The sequence below is a fragment of the Myotis brandtii genome, unplaced genomic scaffold (assembly GCF_000412655.1).
Source record: "Myotis brandtii unplaced genomic scaffold, ASM41265v1 scaffold504, whole genome shotgun sequence".
NCBI lineage: Eukaryota > Metazoa > Chordata > Mammalia > Chiroptera > Vespertilionidae > Myotis > Myotis brandtii.
The window spans coordinates 670,300-688,724 of NW_005369217.1; the positions used below are offsets into that span (position 1 = coordinate 670,300).

The following is an 18,425-nucleotide window of genomic DNA, read 5'->3' on the forward strand; positions in this document are numbered from 1 at the left end:
GTGCTGGAGACGTAAATGTAATTATAGCCACATTTTATGATCTTTACATAATGTGGTGATTCGTCTCCTAAGACCTAAAGTCCTTCCTCCTCAACCTCACCCCTCACCCACATGAAGACGGGGATGCGAGGGGGCCGGGGGTGGCCGCGTGACTGCCCTGTGGTCCCAGAGCCCTAGTCTGAGTCAGGACCTTACTGCCCTGAACTAAGTCTGCACGTATTGGATGGAAGTATTGCAATTTGCGGTCCCCTCGTTTTCAGAAATTGGTTCTAGAACTTCTTACTTCCTAACCAGTCCCATAAATATAAAAGAGGCCCTGACAGAGACCCAGGTTAGCCTGGGCAGTCGATCATGGTCTTCATCTGGCTTCAGATACAACAGTTTTCGGAGCCCGTATTCAAAACCCTAAAAATATCCCTTTCTTTTGATCAGGGCGGCATCTGTCCTGGTCATCGGCCTTAGGCGTAGCCGGCCCGACCTATCTGCTTTCTCACGCAGCCTTCCCTAAAAAAGAAGAGCTGGTGTGAATAATTTAAACCCCATTCCCGCTGCCCTTTGCAGGTTTCCGACGTCGAATGATCATCATTTAAGCACCAGCCAGGGTTGCATGTCCTTCTCAGGAAAGTGACTTGGAGGGGCTGCAGATGTGCCAGGACAGGCCTGGGCAGGACAGAGGTGTGCCTGTGTGAACTGGACGCCTTCTCTGGGGGGCCCTTGGGAACTTTTGATGCCAGGCCCCTCACTCTTTCTAGCTGAAGTTGGACGCACCTCAACATATGCCTCATCTTTCATCTTTCCCTCTTCTCCTGGGGGACCACTTTTTAAAGAACCCTCACCGAGGATATACTTACTGACGAGAGAGAGAGAGAGAGAGAGAGAGAGAGAGAGAGAGAGAGAGAGGGGAGAGAGAATATTGATTGGTTGCCTTCGGTATGTGCCCTGACTGGGGATCAAACCTGAAACCTAGGCATGTACCCTGACCAGGAATCGAACTTGCAACCTTTCAGTACATGGGATGATGATCACTTTGGATTGAGCTCACAGAGCTAGACTCATGGTACTTCTCCTCTGGAGTTCCCTCCAGCCTTTAGCTGATTAAAGATTTTAAAAAAAAGTTAAGACACACATTGAAGAAAGATGCAATGAGACCAGGAAGGCACCTCCAGGAAGCACAGAATACTTTTAAGCTGCCTTAACCACAACACTCGCCTCTACATGGGAGCCTGGGTTTTAAAAGTCTGCTGTGTTGGCCCAAGGAAGATCTTACGACCACCTTCTTGCTTTAAACAATAAAGTGATGGATAATTCAGGGGCTGGGGGGCCAGGCCATGGATTCCTCAGGGTCCCCTGCTTCACCCGTGTCCTGTCCTTGGGCCAGTTCTGTCTTTGGGACTCTCGGTGGGGGGTGGGGGGGGCAAGGGAAGAGGACTCTGGGCTTGGAGTTTCCTGTGTGCTAGCAATGTCCCCACACTGCTGGGCTGGGCTGGGCTGTGTGCACGTGTGTGCATGTGTGTGCACTCGTGTGTGCCTACACCCACTTTTCCGGACCTCACTTGTGAGCTGGTGCCTCTCTGATGTGTTTGCTTAGTGATGTTGGACCAGAGAATCTTCAGTTCTGGGTGAGATGGAGGTGAACGCAGGCAGCGGTGAAGTGGCTCTGAGAAGGAAGGTATCCCCGGCCAGCAGCCCCTGTGCCCCCAGCCCTGCCAAGGCCTCCGTTGCTGACTCTCTGAGGCTGAGAGGTGCGCACCAGTCTGTAGGCAACCCCGAGGCCCTGCCCCTCCTTAAGTCTCATTCTTCCCTGCACAGCCCTGGGCACAGGCTTAGGCCCCCAACATAGGCCTCAGACCACGTGCCTGTCAGGCCGAGACTGGAGACTCCTGTTTTCTTACTGGCTCAGCCTAGATGGTGGACAGGTCCTGCAAACGGGTCACGTAAGAAGGGAGTGAAGAAGGGGAGGCCGTGGTCACGGCACAGAGAGCAGAGCGCTGTCAGTGACGGAGCCGCAGGCTTGCCAAGGGGAGGAGCTCTTGCACGAGACTGTGGGCACGGGGAGGAAGGGTAGAGAGGGCACAACCTTAAGGGGTTCTTCCCGCTGTCTGACTCCTTCGAGGCTCGACCTGATTCCTCATGGAGACCTGGGTTGGTGCTGGCCCTGCCCTTCCTTGCTGATGTTCGGTACCCTCCCCTGCCCACACCGGTCTTGGCCTTAGGAGGAGATTGGGGGGGGGGGGGGCCTGGCGGTGCACAGGAGTCAGAGGGTTGGTCTGGCAGGTCCTGAACTGGCCTCTGGCTTCTGCTCCCTGCGGTCGCCCTGGCCTCTCTCTGGACACCCTGAGCCAGGTGAGGAGAGCCAGCTTCCCCGGAGAAAGCCTGTCAAGGAGCCTGAGCTGCCCACACCGCCACCCAGGAAATGCTCTTGCCCACACAATCCAACCCGAGTCCGATCAGGCTTCTAGAGTCAAGTGTCAGGAGAACGCGTTAAATAACATGACAGGAAACGCCAGACTGGGAGAAACTATAGCACATATGACCTGGTTCCTTCAACAAATAAGTCACAAGGGAGAAAAAAGAGAGATTGATCAATGGGGGAGCTTAGAGACTAACAGAGACCTCGGAGACAAGTGGACCATTTTAATACATGGGCTAATTTAGATTCTAATGCAAACAAACTTTGTTTTTTTAAAGAACAGTTCATGGGTCAATTGGGGAAATTTGAAACTGTTTGGTTATTTCATGATATTAAGGAACAACTGTTAATCCTTTTTTTTTAAAGAATAGTTTGTTGATTTTTAGAGAGAGAGGAAGGAAGAGGGAGAGAGAGAGAGGAACTTTGCTATGAGAGCACAACACTGATTGGCAGCCGCCTGCATGCACCCGCGAGGGATGAAGCGGAACCGGATCAGGCGTGCACCCCTGACCTGGAACCGGCAACCGTTTGTTGCATGGGCAACGCCCAACCAGCTGAGCCACACTGGCCAGGGCACTGCTAATTGTTTTAGATGTGATAATAGTATTGTCATCATATTTTCTAAAAAAAGGGCCATAGGTTTTCCAAGTACACCCTGAAATGTTTACAGATGACCAGATGCCTGGGGTGTCAGGGTGGGGGAGGCGCCAGGTTCAGGTGGAACAGGACTGGCTCTGAGGTGAGTGTTGCTGAATCTGAGTGATGGGACGTGGAGTTTCACTATGACATTCTTTTCAGTTTTGCATGGCTTTGAAAATCACCATGATCAAATCTGGAAGGAGAGGAGGAAGAGATGAAGAGGAGCTAGAGGAGGAGGAGGAGGAGGAGGAGGAAAAGGAGGAGGAGGAGAAGGAGGAGAAGGAGTAGGAGGAGGATGGGGAGGAGGAGGAGAAGGGGAAGGGGGAGGGGGAGATGAGATGGAGGAGAAGGGGAAGGTGAAGGGGGAGAAGGATGGGGAGGAGGAGGAGGAGAAGGGGGAGGGGACAGGGGAGGGGGAGGAGGAGAAGGGGAAGAGGAAGGGGGAGATGAGATGGAGGAGGAAGAGGAGGGGAAGGGAAAGGGGGAGATGAGATGGAGGAGGAGGAGAAGGGGAAGAGGAAGGGGGAGATGAGATGGAGGAGGAAGAGGAGGGGAAGGGAAAGGGGGAGATGAGATGGAGGAGGAGGAGAAGGATGGGGAGGAGGAGGAGAAGGGGAAGAGGAAGGGGGAGATGAGATGGAGGAGGAGGAGGAACAGAAGCTGTGCCAGGACGGAGACTGCCCTTCTCCCTAAGGCCCTGGAGACAAGGCAACAGCCAATCCAAGGGCAGCGCAGCCTCCAGCTTCCTGAGGCCTCAGACTCCAGGCTGGGCCATGCTCCTTGATGGGGTTCTCAGTCCAGGAGCCTGGTTGGGGTACAGCTGGGCTCCCTGAGGCCCCCCCAGGTTTCCCTCCTTCCAGCCGCAGCGCTGGGCGTGGGGCAGCCGCACTCACCGTGGAGAGGCAGCTCCTGTCCTCCCGGATGATGGCACCGAAGCCCAGGAAGCCGGTCACCATGACAAGGGCGCCCGCGAAGATGAGGATGTAGGCAGAGGCGGCGAAGGTGCTGGAGGCCAGGACGCTGAGGTAGCCGCTCTTCTCCACCAGCGTCCAGACACCCACGGCCAGGACGGCGGCCCCCCCCACCTGCAGGAGGCCCGAGTCAGAGCGGGCGGCAGCTGGGCGCCGCCTTGGCCCCTGGGCAAGCCATGCTCCACCTCATTCAGTCCTTCAAAGAGCCTGGGAGGACAGTGGGTCCCAGTGGACAGGTGAGGAAATGGAGGCGTGGTGAGACCGGGGACCTGGCCAAGGTCACACACCTACTACACACCTGTGTTGCAGGGGCGGATTTTGAATCCAGGTGGGACTCCCCACTCCGCGCTTCTCACCACATTGCCTGTGAGTCTCTGTCCCCCGAGGGAGGGGAGACCTCTGTGTGTGAGCCTCTAGCCTCCCCAGGCCCAGCCACCCTGTGCCCCTCCTACCCCCCCCCCCCCCCCGGGAGGGGGGGGGGCAGTTCCACCTCTGCACTACAGGGGGAGAAAGGAGGCTCCCAGAGGAAAGTGAACTGCCTGAGGAACTGCCTCTGGTGAGGAGGGCAATTGGAGGAGGGGCTGGGACAAGACTCAGGATGCAGCCTCCGGGATTGAAGGGACCGGTACCCCACAGCTGGGGTCTCTCTGGGACTCGGAGGACTGGGCAGGAGATGTTTCTTCCTGCTAATTGTCTGATTCCCTTTCAGCCCTGAGAAGGGGCAGGGACAGGACAGTACTGACTGGCAGGTCAGGGTGCCTCCTTAGGAAGGGTCCCTGGAACAGAGCTGGGGGCCTCCTTTAGGGGTCAGTTCTCCTCCTCGGATGGATGAAGACTGCACAGCGTCCCATCAGCCCCAGGACTCTCTGCATGACCCACCCTGTCATCTAGCAGCTCTCTGTTCTCAGGAGTCACAGGCATCAGCTGAGCCAATGGAAGGGCGTTCTTAGCAATTAATATGCACGAGGCACCTACATTACTCAGCGTACCATTTTACCTTCTGAGGGCTGCAATGGTTCTGTGAGGATATGGGGGGGGGGGGGGGGGGAGGAGGACACATTTTTGTTTGCAGAGGAAGAGGCTGAGGCTTGGAGAGAATAGAACATGCTCAAGATGACAGCATTTGGAAATTTCAGAATTGAGATTCAAACCCAGGTCTTCTGAGGGCGGATCCAGGACTTTGTCCGTGGGTCCCCTAGATTGGGCTGTGCCTGCTCTGCTACTAATTTCTGCTTTTTAAGTAAACAGTGTTCTTCAAAGTGTCGTTTCATCCCCCTTAGCACCTCCAGCAGGTAAGAAAACCAGGTGGAAGAGCCCACAGCCGTGCAGCTCTGAACGGAGCGGGAGAGCCTAGTGTGAGACGCTTCAGCTCCATTTTTTCTCACATTTTACATATCTAACATTGACATGCATCTTGGGATTAATGGCATCGTACAGTTATACTGGGCAGTACTTTTTCTTAGTGGTACAGAAACCAATGATGTCTCTCACAGTTGATGGTGTCTCAGCTTTGATGAAATCCCGGACTACACTAGGCTTGTAAATTCTCGGTGAGTGTACGCTATCTCTGGCCCACACAACCCCATGGCCAGTGAGCCATTTCCAGAGTCCGGTCTATGGAATTGTGATAAGTGTGAGTTTCCAGCAAAATGTCCTGCACCTTTCCTTTCTGCTCCTGCAGCATGCCTAAGGGGAAGGGCCCTAACTTTGCACAACTAGCTGTGCGACCTAAAGCCAGTCCCATAACCTCTCTGGGCCCAAGTTTCTTCATCTCTAGGGTATTATATTAGACCGGTAGTTGCCAACCTATAATCACCAAGGATCCCTTTGATTACTTTGTTCCGTGGATCTTACATTTTGAAGGTTTTTGCCTACCAAACCCAGTGCATTAAGTAATAATTCATTTCTCATTTTTTATTAATCAAAGGCAGATGCTAGTGCCAGGACGAGATTCTGAGCAGCATGAAACAGTCCATGTGACCATATCGAGTTGATCTAATTTGTAATTGCTGTAGGCTCTTTATAGACGTCTGCTCACTATCCATTACCCATTAGGCTTGTCAGCCCCACAGCTGAACATTGGGCCTGGCACCTCCTTAGGGGGCACATTTGGGCTGGACTGGGGACACTTAATCGGTTTGGGGACATGGAGCCCACTGAGAATATGATAAAAAAAAACAACTTTGGATGCTTTGCCCAGAGAAATGGCCATCCATTTAAAATAATGCATTCAGATTTGGGTGCTAGAGCCCAGTCTGTACCATGCAGCGAGGCCTCCTCCACCTCTAAGGCAGTGATTCTCAGCCTGGCTGCACAGTCACCTGGGAGCTCTGCAAAACCCCAGCCACACCCCCGCCAGGTGAAATCGCTGGGAGTGGGACATGAATATTTTATTAAGTTTCCAGGTGGTTCCAGCTGAGAACCACTCACTGTGTAGATGTCAGATTTAATGGAGGGTCACAGTGTCCTGCCCCTCTCCCCCAGGAGGTGGTGCTGTGCTGAGTCTCACAGACCACATGGCTTCCAGGAAGCTTTGGGCCTCTTAGCCTGGGGGCAGGTGTTGGGAGAGCTTCTGACATTTGTCCAGGACTTGAGCTCCAGCCTGTTCTGGCTGTGTTAGGGCATTTGCTTTGGTAGGAGCTTTGGTGTAGAAGGTGAAAATATGAGGAGCAGAATTTTCAGTCCAAAGGGATGAAAAGCAAATTATGCAAGAAAGGAAAAAATCCGTGGCTCCCCAGGAAGGAGTGGGGGACTCTGAGAAACGCAGCCCCGGGAGAAGAGCAGTGCTGATCGCACTGTGGGAGGGCTGCTCTCGCCCACAGCTTGCCAGTCGCAGAGAGGGCTGGAGCCTGCAGGTCAGCCAGGTGGCAGCAGGGTCAGAAGAAATTAGGAAGTGAGTGAGTCATTGGGGATCCCTCCCTCCGCTGGGGCATCATATCTGGCGAAGAAGTTAGTGCCTGCAGGGGATACCAAGTGGTATTTGCCATCAGGAGCAAGAGGAGTTCAAGTCCAGGCGTTTCCTGCTTGGGACTCAGTCAGTTCTTTAGAAAAAAGTCTCTCCTCTGCACAGGAAAAGTAAAAATTGTGAACTGTTGGAATGGGTCACCGGAAGGTCTTGGGAGGGTGGAAGTCAGCAGGCCTGGCTGTGCCCCTCACTAACCACGTGACTGTGTGCCAGACGCTTCTCCTCTCTAAGCCGCAGTTTCTTAATCTGTAAAATGGTGGTGCTGGATGAGATGAGTTCGAGGTCCCTGCCATGTGGGTAAGTGTCCCTATTACTTACCAGGGGAACAACCTTCTGCCAATACACCCCCAGCAAGATGCTTCTGGGCCAGGGGCTCACGGCTTTCACCCACTGTGTGGAGAGGGCCCCGTCAGCAGAACGAGCAGGGGGTGGGGGGGACTGAGAGGAGGACAGAGTGGGAGGGGAGAGACCTGACCCCAAAGAGCTATTTCAACAGCTATTTGCAGAGTTGATCCAACAGTATCAGACTCTACAGAAACTGGGTTGATTTTCTGTGGAATATTAACTACATTTTCAAAACCAGAGCCCATAGCCGATTAGCTAGGATACCCTGCAGAGGGTGAGGCTGGCCTTCTTACCAAAGAGGACACAGGCAGGCCAGGGAGGCAGGCAGGTCACCCATGCCATGTCATTTCAGGAACCTCCCATTAATAGAAAAGGAACTTTGCCAAAAAGTTGCTCATGTCATACGGGAGAAGGATTAGCCAGAGTCCTGACAGACAGCAGGCAGCAGACAGGAGAAAAGCAGGCGGGGAGTGTAGAGTAACTGCAGGACGTTTCTTTGTCAGGATACCGAAAGGTTTCTGCGCTGGGACGGGGAAAGGACCGGTGGGTGTGCAGGGGTCAGGAGCCCCTGGGAGGAGAGTTCTCTGCCTTCATGCGAGGGAGGCCCAGGGGGGCCGCGAAGCTCACTCATGGCAGCGTCTGCTGGGCACCTTCTTGGTGCAAGCACCACACTGGGCTGGCAAGGGTTCTGGGCAGGATGTGTGTTCACCAGTCACCACCACACTTGTCATCTATGCTCCTCCTCCCCTGGGCAGTCTCACTGACAGCACCACCGCCCACCCAGACCAGAGCCCCTGGGTCCCTACGGACTTCCTCCTCTTCAGAGATGGTCAGGTGCTAACCACACCCCCTCCACTGAGCCCCGCCATGACCTGCATTGCCCAGTTTGGCATGCGCCCACCCCAACCCCCACCCCACACCTGCCTCCTGGCCTCTGCTCCACCCAGGGGCCAGCTTGTTGTGCTGAACCAGCAGGCATTCCCGGTGACAGAGCGCCTGAGGTCCCAGACCGGGAGCACGAAGCCCAAAGCCCGGAATGGCCCCGAGGCCCTTAGATCCAGCTTAGCCTGATTTTTGGCTCCGTCTTCTGCTACTTCCCTTCCTCCTCACCTGGGCTTTAGTTACTATGAATGAGTATTTGCTTTCCTGGAAGCACTGCAGGTGCCCACTGACTGTGATAGCAGGGTAGAGTGGGGACGAGGCCAACCACCGGTGCCCGAGTCCCAGCTCCCCCATTGGCTGTGTGAATCTGGACAAGTTACACGGCTTTTCTGGGCCTCGGCTCTCTCATCTCTCCTCGAGCTCCTGCCTTTCTCTTTTGTCTGCCCTTCCTCTCCTGCCTCTGGCCCTGGGCCGGGGAGTTCCTCAGCCTCCAGTGTAGCTCTCAGCATGGGAGGGAGCCGCACCACGCTCCCCTCAGGATCCCCAGCCCCGCACAGGGCCGGGCACACAAGAGCCACCGCAGTGGGGTGGACTCGCGGATGGGACTTGTGCAGAGGGCCAGGGACATAACGCCGTGTGCTGCCCCCACTGCCTCTTCAGGCTGAGTTCTGGGGCAACGGTATTAATTCTCTTCCTTGCTTTCTGGCAATTTTTAATTTCATGGGGAGTCTGAGTCTCAGAGAGGCTTTTCTGCCGGTCGCTAGGAAGCCCTTGAATGGCTGGGCAGCACCCATGAGTTCCTAATGCAGCTGAATGCTCCCCACTTTCTCTTTCATCAGGCACTCACTGCACACCTACTCTGACCAGGCACTGTGCCAGTGTGGGGCCCACACTGACACTGTCCTGCCCCATGCTGCTTGCAGGTGACTGGGTGGAAGACCCTGCCTAAGCACGAGGTGATTCCCATTGTGGGGGGCTGGGGAGGGGCCTGGCGCCAGGGCTGAGCAAGGCTCCTCATTCCCAAGTCCGGTCAGCTGAGGCCAGGGCTGCAGCCCTGAGGTGTATGCTGAGCCCTCGCTGGCAGGGCGGGGGTGGGGGTGAGGGACCGCACTCCAACCACCCCGACTCCTTCCCTGGGACCGTGGGTGAGCTCGTGTTAGGGACGGCTCTCCACCTCATTAATGAGCAACACCTGCCGGCACCTGGCAAGCTCTTCTCCCAGCTGCCCCTTGTTCCCGTGGCCTTGGCACCAGCTCTGTTTGCGCTGAATCTTCAAGGATAAGCTTTCCACGCAAGGCATTCTTTTCTTGGCTCTTGGACTTTAAAGAGCCCCTGATGAAATACATCAGTACTACGCCCCCCTCTCCCCCATAAGCGTCCACCTTTATAATAAGAGCAGATCTCTTGGGACTTGCTGAGCTGGGAAATAGCTCAAGATTGCCTGTTCCTCTTTCAAACCCCGTTCTGAACCTGCCGGGTGCCATTGCTGGCCCCACTCCCAGCGAGCGAATCATTCTGTCCTCCCTACTAGCTCCATGCCTGGGGCAGGTTTCTATGGTTACACTCATCACAGCGTATTTGCTGTATTTGTTACTTTATCTGTCTCTCCTTTTAGCCTCTTGGTTAAATCTCATTCATTTAGCATCCCCAGCAGCGTGCTACACATGGTAGATAGATGCCCAGTAACTCCCTATGGGAGGAGGCAGGAAGGAGGGAAGAATAGAGGAAAAGAATCACATCTAACCCCTTTTATATTCTGGATGAAGAAACCAAGGCCCAGAGAGAGGGTGACGGCTCCAAGCTGCCATTACTAGCGAGAGGAAGAGAGGGGACTAGAACTCAGAACCTCACGTCCGATTTAGTGCCTGCTTTGCCAGCTGGGCTGCTGACCCACACAGAGCTCCTTTGCATGAAGCAGGCCACCTGGTGTCTGGGCCAAGCCAGGCCTGGAGTCCCTGAGAACAGCAGGGACAGCTCAGAGCTGTTCCCACAGGCTTCATCCTTGACTGGTCTCATCGGCAATGGCCTGTGCGGACCAAATGTGCGTCCTCCTCCAGTATGGGCCTGTCCCCGAGCAGCCTGACGGCCAGAGGCAGAGATGCCCTGAACACCTTGGGGGGCTTGTGACTTCAGCACCTTAAGAAGGAGCACAGCAGAAACACCAAGCCCAGGCCCTCACCGGTCTTTCTCTGATGACATGCCTGGGAGGCAGGCAGGGCCCTGCTCCATGGGAGGAGGCTGGACCAAGTGAAGGTCTATGTAGCCTCCGTAAAAAGCGAGCAGAGGCTCTTTCCTACCAGTGGCCTCTAGGGGTCCTGGGGGGCTGTGTGGATGCTCTCCAGCCCCCTCACTCCCCTGGACAGGAATGAGTCCCCCAGCACCTCTGCTTCCTGTCCTGACCCATGTCCCCCTTAAGGGAGCCCACAGGTTTCCTGGAGGCGGAGCCCCCACAGGAAGCACAGTGGCCTCTGCCAATGCCCTGGGCAGGACCTCAGAGCAGAGGAGCCGCCCCAGGCCAGGGAGCCGCAGGGTCCCCAGCTCTCTCACAGCCTGGCACAGCTCCTGGGAGGTTGGAAAAGTTTTGATTGTTAACACAGCCAGGCAGCTAATTAAAATAATAAATTAGAGAACAACATTGCAGGGAGCTGTGCAGAGCTGAGTAGGAAATGGGAGGGGGAAGAAAAGCCACATAGGAAAGCGTGGGTCACACTTCTGTCTCGGGCCATGAAGGAGGCACGAGAGTTGGCATTTTGGTATCTGATGCAGAGCTGTAGCCAAGGAGCCTCCCCTGCTCAGTGAAATGGTCATGATCAACACGGGGTTAATTGAAGTGCAAGGCGGTGGGGTGGGAGTCAGGGACAGGGGATGGTGAAGGGTGGGGGCTCAAGCATGGATTGAATGTGGGGGGTAGGGGTCCAGAGGTGGGGTGGAGCTTAGGTGCAGGAAATGGGTGTCCACTGTGACGCTGCTTAAGTCTTGCTTATATTATTTATACTCTGCATGTCTGAATGCCCCTACCGTCCTTGATTGCTCCATCAACCTTGAACTTTGGGGACATTTTTAAATTCCACACAAGCATCAGAGCAGTGGGACTAAGGCTGTGATTGTGGGTCAGTGGTCTATGGAGATGGGAAGAGCACCGGACTTTGAGTCAAAAACCCGGAATTGACATAGAACTTTGCCAATCATCCGAGCCTCAGTTTTATAATCTACAAAATGGGAATGAAGATAGTTATAGAGTGGTTGTGAGAACAATTCGGTTGCATAAAATTATTTGTAACCTTCAAATTATGCTACAATGGCAGCTGGTGGAGACTTGGTTTAAAGTCTCATCAAGAACACCTGCCTGGTGCATGGTCCCTGGCACCTGAGTCGTGCCTCATCCAGGTGGAGGTGATGACTGCTCCCACCATCCCACTGCTCTGCGTTTCTCAAACTATGGAACGCTAATCCCTGTGTGCCCCCAAAAGACACGGCAGGAAAGTGTAGGACTTGGAGCTGGAGGCAACAGAGCCTGGAGGCCAAGCACACAGGCCTAGGGGGTCAGGGCTATGAAATAACTGTGGTGGGTTGTAACCTGCCCTAAAAAACAAACCCCCCAAAACAAACCAAGCACCACAAAATAGAAGAGAAAATATCAGAGTGCATCGCATACAGTAAGGGTAAGCTTAGTTTCATGAACATATAAGCATTTCTTTTGCTTCTATTATCTTTTACATAGGTCATGCTCCCCAAAGTCTTAAAACTGTAGGATGAGGCACGCTCCTTAGTTTAACCATAACAATTGGGCATAATAGTTAAGCACCAAGTATGTACCAAAAACTGGGCTAATTGTTTTTCTAAATATTAATCTTTGATTCTTACAGGTATTGACATTCCTATTAAATTTATGAAAAAGGTGAGGCTCAAATTAAGTGATTTGCCAAATGTTTTATAGTCCACCAGGTTGCCATAATAAAATACCATAACTGGGTGGCTTAAACAAGGAATTTATTTCTAATACTCAAGGTTCAGATAGAGCTGGGGTCCAGCGCTGGGACTTTGGGCAAAGGGCTTTCCACTCTGTGGAATGGGGCTCTAACAGAGCTGCTCACAGCGTCGAGGTGCTGGGAGGGTAAATGGGATGATGCAAGTGGAAAGACAAGCACAGAGGAAGCCTACAACAGTGAGCCGTGACAGCTGGACTCTCTCCACTGATGTATCCCAGTGCCTAGAACAGTGCTGGCACTTAGTACGCGCTTAGTAAACATTGCAGAATGGACTTTTAAATTGTCATTATTAGTGAGCAGAGCACCTGGTTGTCAGCGCTAGCTCTGCTTATCACCACGATGGTACCCTGGGCAAGTTCTGAGCTGGGTGAGCCTGCTCCCTGCCTGTGAAATGAGGATAATAGTGACCCCGACTGTCAGGGTTGATGTGAGCATCACATGAGACAGCCACGGGAGGTCTTTTCCAGCAGAGCCTCACAAATGCTGGGCATCAACCACGGAAGAAAACCCAGGACTTCCTAGCCTCTCAGTGCTGGATTTTCATAGAGTGGGCAAGGTGATATTCGGCAAATGAACACTGTGCTGGAGGAGAAAGGAAGTTGGAGGGTTCACCCCTATCATAGGAGCCGGGAGAACTGGCCTCCGCTGTTCAGGCTCACATGCATCTGTGCAGAGGCAGTGGTGGGCAGGGCGCTGGTGAACAGTGGAGGGGCGCTATCTGTGACCCTCCCTGTTGAGGTGCATTACGATTATACGAAGAAGGCGGAGGGTGGGAACCACGCGGGGCTAGGGCAGCACCCGCCGATGTAGAAGCTAGCATTGCTATGTGTCTTTGAGGGGCTCAGTGGGGAGGACCAGCAGCTGGACTCTGGGAGGGAGCCCTCTCCTGTGGGAGGGATGCAGGGTCCTCATGGACAAGGCCCATCCTGGGGAACTCTTGTAAAGCCCCGGGGACTTTGTGCGCTGCAGAACGTGGGCCAGCAGTCTGCCCATATCTACTTCTGAGAAGATCACAGCAGGTCCAGGGCACAGATGCCAGGAACCCAGGGCTGGGGACTGAGGCCTGGATGTTCAGAAACTGACCATCCCCCAGAAGGAAAATGAGAGTTGGCTGAATGTGTCCCTGGGAAGCTGGTCCACGTCCACCCAGGCCCCAGGCAGGGGTATTTTTGACTCGAAGCAGGGAGAGCTGTATGGGGGAAGCTGCCCTCACTGGTAGCTGCCCTGGAAACATGCCTGCTACCCATCTGCCTGAGCTCTACCCATGCGTCCTTCTTCTCACCAGTCCCAAAGGAGTGAAACACCAACAGGCAGACTTTGAGTCCCTATGGCTGGAAGGGACCCTGAGGATGGTCACTGCATTTACTGCCTGTTCCCGCCTACAGGGACCCAGCACAGGCAGGATGGTGGCTGAGCACCTCACAATAGGTCTTGGGCCCCTTAAGCTACAGCCCTCCCTTCTCCTCGTGCCCAGTGGTGTTGTCTACACTGAGTGTCCACCTCCTTGACCTCCGCCTGAGAGTGTTCTTACCACTCTCCTGAGCGTGTTGTCACCAGTCACCAATAAACTCTGTGTGGCCAAACCCGTTAGCTACTTTCTAGGTCTTAAAATGCTTGATGTGTCCCTTGCCTTTAACATAGTTGACCCTCCCTGATCTCCAGCTTCTATGACACTCTTTCTCCTGGTTTTCTTCTCACTTCTCAGACTGCTCATCCTCTAGCTCCTCTAGTTCTGGCTTGCATGGGCTCTCCTGGTTTTAGTGCCAGAAGTCCCACAGCTGGGAGCCCCTCAGTTCAGGGAAAATGGGGATCATTGCCAACCCTAGACTCACCCCGCCTAGTTGGGATGCTCCATGTCTCACTCTTACCTCTGCTGTCTTCTCAGAATCTATGCTCTCCCAGGGGCTGCTCACTAGTTTCCATGGCTGCAACCACTGTCTGGGTGGGGATGATCCCCATCTGAGATCCAGAGTCGTGAGCTAACTGCCCAATGAGCATCTCTGTTCAGATGTCCCCTGGCAACTCAAACCACCAAGCCTACATCTGACCTGCCATTTGGTTTCCATTGTAAGGAAGAGCTCCACTATCAACCCAAGAGTTATAAACATCTATAATATAACCCATTTCCTAAACATCTCTTGCCTCTTAACCCCATCCAATTAATGACCTCATCTTGTCATTGTCCCTTGACTCTCTTCAGGTGTTCCTATCCCACTGTGCCTCCCATAGTGCAGGTTACCCACCACCTCTTGTCCCCATCAGGACAAAGTCTAGAGGGAATGTCAACAATGGTCATTCCTGGGATGGTGAGTATTATGGGTTGATTTGTGTCCCTCCAAAATTTGTTGAAGTCCTAACCCTACTATCTATGAATGTGACCTTTGGAAATAGAAAGTTGGCAGAATTATGATGAAGTCATTAGGGTGGTCCTAATGAAGAAGACAATGCCATGTGAAGACAAAAACAGGAACAACATGTAAGAACAGAGCAGAGATAAGAAGAGTGATGTAGCTGCAAGTCAAGGAGTACCAAGGAACACCAAGGACTGCCAGCCACCACCAGAAGCCAGGAAGAGTCAAGGAGACATTCTACCCAGTGTCTCGGAGGGACCACAGCCCTGCTGACATCTTTATTTTGAACTTCTGGCCTCCAGAGCTGTGAGAGTGTAAATTTCTGTTGTCTAAAGCCACCTGGCTTATGGTACTTCATTATGAAAGCCCTAGCATAGTGAGATATGGACAATTTTGATTTTCTTATTTATACTTTGCAGTATTTTAGAGATTATTTGTATGGGATACATAAGACTTTTATGATCAGGAAAAACATACTTATTCTTTAAAAATAATTCTCATTCATTGAGAATCCTAACCACCCCTATTGGATTTATCTCTGAGAATTGAACCTATCTGCACCCACACAGCTTACTGATCACATCAACATGGCTCTATTATTCCACTGTTTTCATCAACACAACTTCACTATTCCAGGGAACACTTGCCTAGGAAAATAAAAGTTGCAAATAAAAGAAGTTTATTTCAGGAACTTTTCATAATAAACCATTTAAACAAAGATCAAGTTGTTTGACTTTTTAAGAGCATCAAATGACTGCCTACTCTCCAAGACTTTCAGAACCCTTGCCTTGCTGTATCCACCAATCCTAAACCAGCGATCCTTCCCAATCTTAACCAATTTTAGTAATCTTAATGGAAGAACCTAAAATGGAGACATATCCCATCTCTGCCTTTGCATTTCTGAGATTTTCTAGGACTTTGTCAAGGGGGTGTACCCCTTCCCATGTGAGCAGGCATCTCAGCTCTGCCTCATCGGCAGGTTGATTTGGTAGAGTTTTTAGGCCTTCTACACCTAATATATCTGAAATATTGAGTTTATCAAATGCTTTCTATGTGCAGAGACTGAGCTAAGTACTTAATACATACCATTTCAGGGTATTTGCTAAATGAACTATTAAAAGATAAACTGAGGCATATTAAACTTTTTGAGTTTATTTGAGCAAAAATCAATTCAAATCAGGCAGCAGGTAGAAAGGAGCTCCAAGTCTATAAGATGAAAGCCTTTTATAGGCAGAAGGGAGCCAGAACAAGGAAGTTATACCAGACAAAAACGCAGGTTAGTTATTTCAAGGTTACTTTCTTTGAGGGGATGGCAGGGGTCCATCAGGAAGATTATTTAACTAGTGCTGATCAGGTGGCTTCTGTTTGACTGGTTTAAGATTCCATTTCTTGGAGGACCAGCACTGTAATTAAGTCTCAGTTTGGTGATGTGGAGCTTAGCGTAAGTGACTTCATTTTGGAATTGTTGTCTTGATTTTGACAAACGCTAAAAGGTTAGAAATGATCCCTGTTTTGTAGCTGGGGAGTCTCAGGCAACGTAAGTGGCATGCCTAAGGCCACACCATTAGTAACAGGGGAGCCTAGGTCCGTCTGATGGCAAAGCCTGCACTCTGAGTACTCTGCCTCTACAAATTTAGTGAGACTGTAACACAAAAGGTATCTATTCCATGCCTGACTATTTTTGGGAACTAACAGTACTCTGCTCTGACTTTCCTGATAACTGCTTCAAGTGGACAGACTCCCCTCCTAGAAGACCTCACTGGTGGGTTTCCTGAGAGGAGTCGCTATAGAGACCATTCCCATCTCACACAGAGGCAGCCCCTGGCCCCCAGGACTTCTGTTTCTCTGCTCAGGCCCGAGACTGTGAGCCACGGAAGGCAAATGGGCTTCGATGGAAAACAGGCAATTATTTCAGGCAGTCACATTTCCCACAAGGCACTGGTACAAGCTAGCAGGGAAGAAAGAGCTGGACCCTTTGTACAGCCAGCAGGAACACAAAGCTCATTGTTATGTTTATGCTTCCTTTATTCAGATGGCATGTGGTACAGACTCCATGCCAACCTGCAGACCGGATTCTTTCTTCCCCCTCAGTAGCAAATGTACATATTTGCTTTCAAGTAGGCAGAATTTGCCCATGGGTGGTCTTTGATTTGGAGGAAATCAACCCCAGAGTGGTGACTCACACACAAAAAAGGTAGCTTAAGTCATCCGGTGCCAGGAGGGGTATGTGTGTGCAGAATTCACTTACCCAGAAGAAGAAGTTGAAGATAAAGAGTAAATACTTCAGGTAGACAACCAGCCAGTCATCCTGCTCAGCCTTGTAATGGGCCATGGTAGCTGGGCCTGCAAAGAAGACACACGTGCTGGGCTGGGGGTGCACAGGGAACCATCTTGTCCTTCCCAGAGCCAGAGCTCCTTGGCAAGGTGCCCCTCAAAGGGCTGACTAGCCTGTCTGGTCAGGGGAGTCTGAGGCCATGGGTGTTAGACCCGGAGCAAAGAGCAGGGAAATGCAAAGGCTACTGACACATGGAGGTGAATTGGGCAGAATTGTCAAGATTTTGGTTTTGTCCTTTTGACACAGGTCTAATCTACGAGTCTTCCTAAAGACTTTGTGCTGGCCTTGTTGTGTTCTTATTCTCTCCCCTGACTCATCAGGTTTGCAGGACACAAGCTTACTTGTCTTACACACACACACACACACACACACAGCCTATACCTGCTTTGCATCAGAATCCTGCACTCTGCATCATTTGAGTAGGACCTCTGCATGCATGGGTGAGGCATGAGCCCCAAACCACAGCATCAGTGCTGGAAAGGACTTTAACAATTACCCAGTCCACCCCATCGTCCCCTGACAATTACCCAGTCCACCCCATGGTCCCCTGCACCTCCACTTTCCAAATGAGGAAGCAGGTGGGCAGGCTTAGTGTTTTGGCAGGAAGAGTACAAGGGCTCTGGAGTCTGACTCCCTGAGCTCACACCTGCGTCTGCCATAAGGTGTGTGACTTTGGATAAGTCCCATTCCTCGGTGTCCTCATCTGTAAATGGGGATAGTAATGATACCTACATTGCAGGGTTGTTTTGAAGATTAAGAAGGATAATCTATGAGAGGAGTTTAGCATATCTGTTAGCTATTATTATTACACGTAGCGGGATCAGAACCCAGGACTCCAGCACTAAAATTCCTAGTCTTTGCCCCGGAACCATGCTTCCTCTCCTTGCCCTCATGCCCACTGATGGACTCTCTGGAAGCTGTGACGTCAACTGGTGACAGAGGTGGAGAGATTCATTGTGCCCGGGAATCCCGTTTGCTTCTCAGTAAGTCTGAACCACAGCCTGAGTGGTTTCCTCTTCTCCTCGGGCCTCTCTCCCCAGCACCTGCACACCCACGCTCACACCCACAGAGAAGTGCCCCCTTAGGAAACCATCTCCCTTTAGGGAACCTCTTTTATTCTAGAACCAAGGGGCATGGGTTTGGCCCATTCCCATCTCTTTTCCCTCATTCCCCATCTCCGTCAGGCCCTCCTTGCCACCACCCTGCTCCTGCTCCTTGGCTGGTGCTGGTTAAGCCCAGGTCACTTCCTCCTGAGCCAGTGCTCTGCCTCTTATCTCAAGCTCCAGGGCTCCTGGGACAGGGAGAGCAGAAGGGAGAAACGAAAAGGTGGCTGTCTTATTTGGCCTTTCTATTTGCAGACCTTGAAGAGGTAATTTAAGACTTTTAGTCTTCTTGTTAAAAAAAGACAAAACCCATTTTTCTCTAATTTAGTCTGAGATGCAGGCTGGTGGAAAAAAACACAAAAGGAGAAAAAAGAAGCCTATAAAAAAGTTAAAAAAAATGGTGATAGATGGGGTCAGCCAGGCGACTGGAATGGG

General features: G+C 52.1%; 1 protein-coding gene across 2 annotated transcripts in view; it reads right to left on the bottom strand.

Moving 5' to 3' along the window:
• Positions 1-18,425, bottom strand: part of TSPAN11 (tetraspanin 11) — a 64,943-nt gene that overhangs the window by 17,017 nt on the left and 29,501 nt on the right. For both annotated transcript variants that reach the window (XM_014548339.1, XM_014548338.1), the window contains exons 2-3: positions 16,801-16,895; positions 3,943-4,134 (exon numbers count right to left, since the gene is read on the bottom strand). In XM_014548339.1, coding sequence (XP_014403825.1) covers positions 3,943-4,134; positions 16,801-16,884 — 276 coding nt within the window. In that variant the 5' untranslated portion in view covers positions 16,885-16,895. The remainder of the gene's footprint in view (positions 1-3,942; positions 4,135-16,800; positions 16,896-18,425) is intronic.